Genomic DNA, 11,638 nt, shown 5'->3' on the forward strand with positions numbered 1-11,638 from the left:
GCGCACGCTGCCTACCCACCATGCAGCGCGGCTGCATACAACATAGCCATCTTGTCAGGAGTGACTGAGTGAGGGAGGTGAAACTGTCGGCGCTGTTTAGATCCTCATTTTGTTTTAAAAGCGTGGATTTTAACAGCGTTGTTTTCCTCTCTCGATCTTCATTAGCTATCAGAGTAAGTGTCGCCACCGAGTGACTTTGAGCTGCTTGAGGTGAGTGGACACAAAAGGACTGTTCTTTCCTGAAGATGTCTCGCAGACTTGTTCCGACGTAGGGGGAGTGTGCAGCAGCCAGTTGGCTTCACTTGCTAGCTAGCTTCAGAGAGAGAGAGAGAGAGAGAGAGTGGAGGGCTGCTGCTGGGCCCTCCTCAGCCTAAAGTAGGTCCTGCAGCTGGGATACACACTCTGCGACATCGGCCTGTTTCACAACTGTACAACCGGGACTAGTAGCAGGCCGGCTCTGGACTGACAGATCCGCGTCAGATCCTGCTGATCTCTAGAGAAGCCGCATTGCTGGACAAGACCGACAACGAAGAAGTGTGTCGTTATGAGCTCATGAAACGCAACAGGAGATCGAGAGAGGAAGAGAGGATGGCGTAGATTCATCTTGATTAGCTAAAGCTAAGTAAAATAGGTTCTGACGGAGGATATATAAACATCAAGCCGTACGGAGGACTACTTGGGAGAATCAGTGCTCTGTCACAAGATGTCGAAAATGCCGGCCAAGAAGAAGAGCTGCTTTCAGATCACTAGTGTGACTCAGGCCCAGGTGGCGGCTATAGGAGCCGCCGATGACACGGAGAGTCTGGACGACCCGGACGAGTCCCGGACGGAAGATGTGTCGTCGGAGATATACGACATGTCGCGGGCTGAGTACGAGCCTGCGTGCGACGACAGGAGTTCGTCTGAAGAAGCGTTGAATAACGTTGGAGAGCCGGAGGCGAGCAGTGTTGTTGTTATGGCACCGTCACACATACCTCATCAAGCTGGTCAGTTGTCAAGCAGCTCCATGGGGGAGTTTCGAAAGGTGGGAGTGTCTGGCTCAGCTCAAGGTGGTCAGCAGCCAGGTGTACCCCTTAATACTCAACCTGGGGCCATGCAGCAGCAGCAGTCTGCTCCAGCAGCCTCAGTAAACACATCCCAACCTGCTGCACTGACCAGTCCAGCTCCTCCTCCTGCCACCTCCACGGTGGGTTGCACTTCACGCTTCCGGGTCATCAAACTCGACCATGGTACCGGAGAACCCTTCCGAAGAGGCCGGTGGACGTGTACAGAGTTCTACGAGAAGGACTCCGAGGGCTCCGCCATCAGTAGGACTGTAGATAGCATTAGGCATGCCAGTGCAACAACAACAACAACACTGGACCCTCCTGCGGACAGAGACAGTGGGATCGGGCACACGGGAGGATCCGTGGTGGCCCCGGCGACGCACTCGGGTCAGGGCTTGGGTTCTGTGGCGGATGCTTCTCTGCCTTCGTCCCGCATGCATTCGGTGGAGATGCCACCGCAGCAGCAGCCGCAGATCCACCATCAAAACTACGGTGCCCGGCAACAGGGTGGCAGTGGGTCGGCCACGCAGAGCGCTTTCTCCGGCGGCAAGCCGACGGTGGGAGGTCTGCAGCCTTCTGCGCCCCAGAGCGGGCTGCCCGTCGGACAGAACGGCCTGCCTCAATCTGTCGTCCACATACAGAAGTCCCCCATCATGCCTCCTTCGGCCCAGCCCGTCGCTTACCCTCCCCAGCAGCAGCAGCAGCAGCTTCCTATGGGTCACCACCTGACCAGCCAGTCTTCTGGACTTCTACAGAACCATACGGAGTACTATCAGCAGCCCTCTTCCATGCAGCCGGGGCTCTCCACTGGCCAGTCCAGCCTCTCTGCAGGACCACAGCCTGTGGGACTAGGACACGCTTCGGGGTTGCCTCCAGCCTCCGGAGGAGCTTCTGTGCCAAGTCAGGTTGGAGACGTTGCAGGAGCCGGAGGGGGATCCGTACCTACCGGTCAGCCGACGGTTCCGGGCCTCTTGCAGCAGCAGACCGGAGGAATGGGAGGCGTCGGAGGCTCCATGCTGGTCGGTGGATCCGCTTTGCAGCAGCAGGCTGTGGGTCCGTACGCTGCCGCCGGACAGCCTCAACCCCACGGCCTCCACCCTACATCCTCCGGTGTACAAAACGTGCCTGCCATCGCGGCGAGCTCCAGTGTGCCCGCCACTGTGCCCGCCGCCGTGCCCAGTGCCTCCAGTGCAGCCATGCCAAATGTGACGACCTCCAGTTTGCCTCTAGGTCAGATACCCCACAGCAGGACTCTAGTGGCTTTGGGGATGCAGGGCCTCCCAGCAGCTGGATTTGGACACATGGAGGGTGGTGGTTTTGGTGGAGGGAAGTTGGAGGGTCTCGTCAACGCACAGTTTCCTGTCGTCTCTGGGAAGGAACCGGTGAAGCCCCTCATGCCTGAGAGCCTGCAGCTCGCCACTCCCACTGTCAACAGCCTGTTTGGAATCCACATACCTGTCGACGTGGAAGGGGACAGGTAACCGTCTCTAGATCTTAATATGCACAACTTCAACACTCACATAACTGTCTCCGTGTACAGTAGGAGAGAAGCTTGTTATAGCAGGCGTATCTGGCCATGTGTTATGATCACAAGAAGGCAGCGTTGGTCATTTAGTGTTTCAGATCAACCGGGTTCCCCCCTTTGTTTCAGGGAGGTATGGAGGGAGGGCGTAGACGGAAGAGAGAGGTGGCACACAGGAAGGAAATTTAATGTTTCTCATTAGGGCCTAGTAGTAAGAAGGTGAACATCCATGGCTTCCACTGCACAGGCAACAACTTGTTAAACATGCACATGACTCCTGTAATACCATGATTCGTCGTGTGTTTTTTTGTGTGTGGAAGCATTTCGTTGCAGGTCACCAACCTCCTTTTCCCCTCTCTTTAGCTATCACCCCACAGGACAGTGTCTGAGGTGATGGCCTTGGCTGCAATCATTCAAAGATGTGTTGCTAATTGCCACTGTGCACTCAGCTTTCTATTTAGCTTCAGGCTACTCCTGGCCACTTGCTAAATGTGCTGCATGCTCAACCTTTTTTTAATAAGTTAGTTCCTTCTCCGGAAAATACTTCCCAATACAAACATAGTGTTTGATTTTGTGTTGCCACATTTATGATATCACGGTTTCCACTCAAAACCCCATCGGGCTCTCCTCTGGAGTATGTTTACAGTGGATTTTACAGTGTTGGCCTTCAGGTTGCACAATCCTAAAAACGTGATGATTCTCTCAGGCAAATCGGAGATCATGATATCCTCTGAAAGTGTATGTCTAAAATTCCTTTGCAAAAGTAATCTGTTTCTTAATTCCTGAGCTTTAGTGCTCAGTTTCACTTGTAGTAGGTGGCACACGGGAGCGGAAATGATAGTGTGCCTGAAATCTCGGTGGTTTCCATTTACAGTCTTGCAGATACGCCAGACCAGACAGGGTATGCAGACTGCAGAACACTGGCACTACTTTTTTCTTCACGTGGGCGTACAGTTTGTTAAACAGTGTTTGAGTGTGCCATGCACTTTAGGGAAGTTTACACTTATCAGTCTTAGATCACAAGTTTATTATTTTTTTATTTTCTGTGCCATCGGCCGACCAAACCTCAATTGTTAAGTGGCTTTGCACACACCTATATGATGTGTCGGTAGTGCATCGTGAACGGTTAATATTAATGTTTCTTAGCCTGTGTTTGTTTACATTATGGCAAATTGGCACCATTAAAAGCATGCCGAATTAGCTATTAGCAGTTCCTGTGAGCAATGCACCCATGCATGCAGTTCCTGTTTGTAATGCACCCATGCATGCAGAGACAACTGTCATTGTATTCATTTTACCCCCTTAAAAATCCTGTTTTTAAGAACACGTGATGTAGCTGTCCCTTTCACCTCATGCATCGGCTTCGTCCGAAATCGCATACTATGCACTATGCACTACACACTGAACAGGTGTACTATCGTTCAACATACTTTTGTGTGAATAAACAGTAGTATCTTATCGAACTGAACTGTAATTTAGGTCGTCACTTCCTGAGAGCCTCCTTGCCGGTTGGAGACGTGTTACCATGGTAATCCATGCCAACTTCATGTGACGACAACGCAGTTTGTGAGAATCAAAGTCTGAATTAATTAAAAATGTATATTACGCCTTAACTTACAGTGAAATTGAAGCGTTATTGATGTTACAGAGCTGTCCGTTATGAACGTTTTCATTACTGCCGCATTGCATTGTGGGACATTTATGCTGCTGTAGTGTCCAGCGTTGCATACCGTAACATTTCATCGGAAATACTATGCAATTTGCGTACTATTGGTTTCATACTAAGGTTTCGGACATACTAAATATCTCACATACTGTTTTAGCGTACTAAATAGCACCCACTGTCTTTGCCTCACGTCTCTTTCTCCGTGCCCACCCTTCAACTCTCCTGCCTCACAGTTCGAAAGTTTCTGGAGTTATTTTAGTCCTTAAAAAGCACAAAAGTTGTTTTTCAGGAAGTACTTAAAAAAAGAAAAAAAAAATACTATTCAAGCACTTGGGTCAGATAATTATAACTTATGAAACATGATCTCTTTGTTGATTTGTAATAACAGGCCAAATTACTTTAGATATACCTTCACGCCATTTACAACTTTATTTAGGTTTGTGACAATGCAACAGGCGGTGTGTTTTTGGAGTACCTATGTATTGCTCGTGAGAGGACCCAGCTCCCAGGCTGATAAGAGCAGGAGCCTCTTACGACAGCTGTAAGCCCTATCAGACATTGAGCAGTGGTCTTTCCACTGTGCCCCTATTCTGCCGATAAGAGACCTGACAGTGGGGTGTGTCAACCAACTGGGCTTGTTGGCCCTTTTCTTTTGCAATACAATGTGAGCTGTATGTTTTAAGGCCTTTGGACGTGGTCAAACCCACACGCATGTTGCAGCAGTCATTCAGAGCTGGTTTGTTTGTTTTTTGGTGCAGCATCAGTGCGATCGCTGCTTTGTACCTACTACCCCACTGATGGACTGACAGACATGGCATGACAGTTGTTCATGTACAGATGAAGTGCTGAATGACATTACTCTGTAGCAGCGACTGTGGTATGTTGAAGAGGTGGAGGAAGCTGCAGAGTGAAACTTGTTGTGCCTCACTTCACCAGGCATTTTAGCTATGCTTGGTACACCCCCTCGCCCCCAAGCTTTATTTAGTCTCTTGCTTCATTTCTACATTTCCACTGCACTGTTTATTTTGTCTCTTACTGCCCCACACAACAAAAACACTCCCATCTTCTCCTCAAATGAACTGCTTCAGTACCTAATATGTAGAATCTGCACAACACTGAAAGCTATTGTACATGCGCACAGTTCTGACTGCGTGTTGTCGACTTTCCACAAGCTTGCACAACCTGGAAAACCTCTCTCGGCCATTTGGTATAGCCCTCACATGTTTGTCCCTATCTTCCTCCACCCCTGTAGTTTTCCCTGCAAGCAATTAAAGCAGATACAGACTACAGATTGAAGATGTTGTTCTCATACTTGAGAATATGATTCGCTCAGCTTAATGTTTCCCAGATGGCTTCCAACTACTGAAGGCGTAAAATAACACTGGTGGACTGTCACACCGTCTTTGTTGCACTCGCAGAGGAGTTGCTTCTATTTTGCGGTGATCATTTGCATAAATGTATTGCTTCTGTAGTCTCTGTGTGTAATTGAAGTCGTGCTGGGGAGGTATGGCTTATTGTCCCTCACGTAATGACAGCGCTTATGTAAAATTGGATTTAGGAGGTATAGGAGAGGGGAGGGACGTAGTGGAGCAAGTTACTGCCGACATGAATTGAGAGACTGTGTCCGTGTGGGTGGATGAGGGGTGTGTCTGTAAAAGGGGATGGGTCGACTCAGCTTGGTTATGTGTGCACAAGAAGTATCCATGTTGGGGGTTTGGGGCCGCTCGCTGAGGAACTGGGGCATTACTTTTCAACAAATTCACCATTAAAGTGGCAGTAGACAGAATATTTTTGGGATCATTGGGCAACAATTCCATAATAACCTCTCAGCATATTGTAATTCAAGTGTTCTGATAGATAACTAGACTTCTGCACCTCCTCATGGCTCTGTTTTCAGGCTTTAAAAAATCTAGCCTGGGACGGGAGACTTTGGCCAATCACAGGTCATTTCAGAGAGAGAGAGCGTTCCTATTGGCTGTGCTCCGGCTGGTGGGCGGTGCTTGGTATTTCCTCAACTCTTCTCAACATGGCTGCCATGTCTCAAATGTTCTCATTTTACAGCTAAACAGTACACTACAAGATGTTTCTGAAAACATTTGAGGTGAGAAATAGGCATTACAGTAACAGAATATTGACTCATATTTGATCAGCGCTGCCTAGTTTGACCGTTTGATCGCCGTTTGTAAGTGATTGACAGCTGCTCAGAGACGGCAGGCTCCAGCTCGGCTCTGATTAGTTGTTTTCCTCCGGTCTGTGAAATCCTGCAGATGCCGATACCAGCACTGGAGGAAACGTGATTTTTTTTCTGATTACCTATCTCATGCACTGACAGGATATAGTTACCGTTTTATAAAAATAACTTTTTTTTAATCATGTTTGCTCCATTTCTACCCACTGCAGCTTTAAACGGCTGACTCATTTTTAGTCATGGTGGAAGAAGTGTGGGTGTATGTGTGACACAGAGAGACAACATGGGGTCTTTCCCTCCCCTCTGTGACCTATGCTTTACTGCCGTATCCTGTTTTCAGTCCGAGTCCCTCACACTGCTCTCTCCACCTTCTATTCATTTAATATTCCTTAGCTCTCTCTCTCCTCTGCCGCTTCCGCACTGGGGCTCTCTGGTCATATCATATGACATTTGGCGGGCACATTTTATCCAGAGTGCCTCACTTTTCTTTTTTTTCTTTTTTTTTTTGGGACATCTTTGGCCTCAATAGTAATCCATCATTCATGCTGTAATACTGTACTTTTTTAGCTCTGCAGCACCTCATCTAGTATCTCTAAAGGAGCAATACAGTTGCCTATAACTGTACACTGTAATGATTGTCTTTTTGTGGAAGCTGCGTCATACTGAAAGGTGTTTTTTCTAATACTTCTCAGTATAATGAGTAACAGCACCACAAACTACAGCCCCCAAAATGGTCATAAAGTAGAATAAACATCTCACTATAAAACACTATAATATTGGTAAAGGAAGGACTTGTTATGGGACTGTTGTATTAGACCTAATAAAGCGGCAACTAGAGTTGTTTTCTGATACTAGTACCAGTATCGGAAATGCGTCTGATACTGCTCAAAATTCGGGATCGGGTATCGGCGAGTACTCCAGTCTATGCACTGATAACACAACATAATTTATTAACCCAGAAAAAAATCTGCTTATTTAACAAGATTATTTTATATTCTATATATTATTATTATTAATTTATTATTTATATATTATATAATAACATATTTTTAATTTATTTTTAATTATTAATTTATGTTATTGAATGATAAAAGAAAGTTCTATTGCATTCATTCTCTGTATGTATTTTTTCATGTTTTACAAATAGTTTAACCTGAGCGAGGCCATACAACAAAGATAGTAATCATATCACCACCATACATGGTCAGTAGTAAATAATAATAACTATATATATATTTTTTTTATCACACTTGCATCGGAACAGTGCTCGGGATTCGGCCGATACCGCAAGTTCAGGTATTGGAATCAGTATCGGGAAGGAAAAAATGGTATCGCAACATCTCTAGTGGCAACTGAGTGTAATAATTAATCTTCTGCTCCTGCCATGAACTGTGTATTTTGTATGTTTCTGTCTACACAAGTGAAGTTGTTCATCCTCGTGACCCCTGCTCTCTCTCAGCCTTAGAGATATTTTCAAAGAAAGATGTATTGTTCTGGTTTGGCTGATGCTACTAGCCTGTAAGTCTGTAGGCTTCGCTTCAGTCATCACCTCCACCCCAACCCACCCCAGGTATGGAGGCCCTCCATTGTTCTGACAAGCAGAAAAGAACGTCACCAACTGCAGTCCAAGGTTTTTAAAGGCTTGTGTAACTGGGGATGTGCTGTACTGTGCTGCAGATAAGCCGAGCTGAGAATATGCTTGTTATCTTGTTTTTGGAAAGTGGTACTTAAGTAACTAGAAGGATTACAGAGACTCACTTTTCAGCTATTTTGTAGCCTACTTCTGGCTTTTCACCAGTTAGGCAGACACTTATAATTATTTTCATGGTACATGATTTTTTAAATTATTTATTTATAGTTATTTAAAGCAACAGTGTGTGACATTTAGGGGGATCTATTGGCAGAAATTAAATATAATATCATGAATAAGTATGTTTTCTTTAGTGTATAAATCACCTGAAAATAACAATCGTCGTGTTTTCGTTACCTTAGAATGAGCCGTTTATATCTACATACGGAGCGGGGCCTCTTCACGGAGCCGGCCGCCATGTTTCTACAGTAGCCCAGAAAGGACTAACAAAACACTGGCTCTGAGAGAGCCATTTAATGTTTTGGTGTAAGCCACCGTAGTTCTCCTACACGCTTGGCACACGGTAGAAGTTTAAGTTGGTTGCAATCTGCAACCTCACCGCTAGATGCTGCCAAATCCTACACACTGCACCTTTAACTATTTTTGTACTATCAGTTATTTTCATGTAAACATCTACTTAAAAATGTAAGTCCTTGAGTGACATCACTTTAGGAAATTTATCAGATTTCACACAACTCCCTCTTGAACCACAAAAGGCTTTATACAACTTTTCACATACAGTAATACTCCCCAACAAAATTTTTTGGGGAACCCTTTTTAATACATTACATCAATGAAAGAATTGTCAAATAAGTTTCAGTTTAGCGTCTCTCACTTCCTGTCCTGCTCACACAGTTTCTTTCATTATCTCTCTCGTGTTTTAGTTTTGGGAAGTTGGCTGCATAACTGTTGTTCGCTTTTCAGTGAAAACAAAAATCCTGGTATACAAATATATAAATCCTTTTTATACTGCAAACAAACAGTGCTTGCTTGTAGCCTCACTGCATTCTGCACACAATAAAGCAGCTTGACCCGTTTCCACACCGAGTGAGTTCTTGGAAGTACCGTGGAAGAAGGGACTTTTTTTTTTGGAGAGCTGCAGCCCAGGATCAAAAAGTTGAACTAGATTCAACGTTCCTGGATGTCCGGTCACTAACCTATGCTAGTGGGATGTTAGCATCCAAGCTTCCAATGTCCCCCGGTGGCCATGCTGTAATCATACAATGGCTCTAGGTCCTCCCTGTACTCCCATGTCCCTCGTCTACAACCCAAAACCTGCTGAAAGAAACTCCCAGTGGGCAGCTGGAATCTAAATAGTTTTGACCTACTTTTGCTGTGTGGCAGATGGATGGATGGTGCAGAGAACCTGAAGCCTCATGAGCACCAACAGTGAGAGCTTTCAACACCGTTCTCGAACCTCCCCCTTTGCACCCCCTGACCTACCTGTCTGTCTTCTGCTACCCCCACTTTGTCAGCCTTCTTTCCTGTGCCCCAACACAATAAAGCTACACTCGTTTGAATGGCCAGGGTTTGCACTGGAATCGGCCTTGCTAGCTCGCTCTCTATCACTACTCTACTGGCACTGGAAACATGGGGGTGGAGCCAAAATGCATGACGCCTCCACAACACCTCGACGCAGAAGTAAAACTCTATTATAACACTTTTGTTTTCTGTGTACTTTCCTTTCGCTCTTTGCTCTCTCTCTCCCATTTTTGCACTTTTTGCACTCGTCACTTAAGGCCACTGTGTGGTTTTTCTCGTGCTCAATGAGTTGGCAAGATTATTAAGAGGTTCAACGGCGTGAAAGTTAACCTTTGATGCGGCCGCTGGTTTGCAAGCGCCCGCAACATTGAAGGAAAAACCATGTGTCGTGCTCCGGCTAGATGTGTGACATCAACCAGCAAGAATGCGCCCGAAAGGTTATTTTAGTCTGCTGCCAGGTCATACATTTGCTTTGGGGCACTATCGGGCAAAGCCTGAGCATGTGAAACCATCGTTTTTTTGTGTCAGGTTAGCTTATGTGCTTTGAGAGAGAATGCAAAGACGAGTTTGCTCCTTTGTATACATACTGTATCTGCTAGGTCACTCCCTTGTCTTTTTATCCTTCTTACACGCCATACTCTGGGTTTATGGGGCCGGCGCTTGCACCACTGCTCAACACATTGACTAGTTGGTTTACAAAGAGGGGCTTTCATAAATGGATATTGACATGTTAGATTTTAAAGTCACAAAGAGAGCCATTGAGAGCCGAGTGTTTGCTACTTGAAAACAAGGAATGATGACTCCTCCGGTTCTTGCCTCATTCGCGAAGAGATGGCCGAACTCCGAGTCATCTGACCTCGACGGTTTACAGCCGATAGCTGGCTCGCACAGAGCTCTGCAGTTTTCTGCGGAGGTGTGTGCTCGCCGCACGCGTGCATCTGTGTAGGTTTTTCTAGGGCCGTTGCCCGCGAAGTAAAATTAAGCAGAGGCATAGGGGGGAGGTTTGTGAGAGTGTTTAGTCATGAGGTAATGTGACAAAGGGAGTTAGTGTGCCAGGGATTTCTAGGAAAAGAGCCTTGGCTGCTATAACATTCACGCACATGCTGTAAAGAAACTCCTCATTCCTGTGTGTGTGTGTGTGTGTGTAACTCTGCCTGCGCTGGCTTGCTCCTCTGTGTGTGTAGTTGCGTATGTGTGCATATGCTCATGCCAGAGTGCATTTGTGTGAATGTGGTAGTGAAAAAGTTAGATTTGAGAGGCACAAGCCTGGAGTAGATTAAATGTGTGTGTGTGCGCAAGTGTGTGTGTGTGTGTGTGTAGGGGTCAGAGTGGGGATTTCCTTTCCTTTTCCCGAATATGCATCCCATGGCATAGGACACAGTGTACTCGTAGCCGGGAACCACCAGGAGCATAGGAGGTAATCGTAAAGCTCCACAATGTAATAAGGCAACAAATTTCAGCTTTATTAATGAACTGGCAATTTCTCAACACAACTGAGGAGGAGTTTTCAGCCGTGTGTGTTTAGTTGTGAGGAAACAAACAACCTAAGCATGAGTGATGGCCACCATACCGTAGGGAAATGGCCTGAGGGAGGCGCTTAAAGTTCACGAAGCACCTTTAACATACATTCCTGCATTGAGGTCAAGACTCCCTTTTCCGCTGATCTCGGAGGCCGCACTTCAGCACTGCTCTGGGTGTGTGTTTTCGGCGTTATTCTTTTCAAATGTCCCATATGTTTTACTGAAAGCTACTAAGCCTTTTCTCCAGCCAAGTCAACTGCACGATACGAGCGAGGGAGTTGTCTGAGGAGGAATGAAGTTACGTAAGAATACATTTCTAGGAATCAGAACGTCAGTCTGTTTTCACTGTTTCAACTCCTCCCTATCTCTGTCTCTTCTCTCTTCTTTCCCCGAATGTGGTTGACACAGGAACCCCTCCAAGGCTTTCTACCAGGCCTTCCAGTCTGGCAGCAGAATAAGGGACTCAAAGGCCCACATTGATAGGTACAGTACTATACTGGATTGGACTGGACAGGCCTGCGAGAGTGCAACAACATGTGTGCAGTGTTCAGTAGCAGCGAGCTTTGCTTCCTCCACATGCATGG

The 11,638-nt window shown here is 46.3% G+C and overlaps 1 protein-coding gene across 2 annotated transcripts in view; it reads left to right on the forward strand.

Moving 5' to 3' along the window:
• The first annotated feature begins 337 nt into the window (after nucleotides 1-337).
• The window catches only part of LOC141776836 (TSC22 domain family protein 2-like), a 25,335-nt gene continuing 14,034 nt past the window's right edge, over nucleotides 338-11,638 (forward strand). Inside the window, exons 1-2 of one of the 2 annotated variants that reach the window (XM_074650654.1) lie at nucleotides 338-2,523; nucleotides 11,463-11,537. In XM_074650654.1, coding sequence (XP_074506755.1) covers nucleotides 704-2,523; nucleotides 11,463-11,537 — 1,895 coding nt within the window. In that variant the 5' untranslated portion in view covers nucleotides 338-703. The remainder of the gene's footprint in view (nucleotides 2,524-11,462; nucleotides 11,538-11,638) is intronic. The other variant, XM_074650655.1, reaches the window with a different exon arrangement.

The sequence above is a fragment of the Sebastes fasciatus genome, chromosome 11, assembly GCF_043250625.1.
Source record: "Sebastes fasciatus isolate fSebFas1 chromosome 11, fSebFas1.pri, whole genome shotgun sequence".
NCBI lineage: Eukaryota > Metazoa > Chordata > Actinopteri > Perciformes > Sebastidae > Sebastes > Sebastes fasciatus.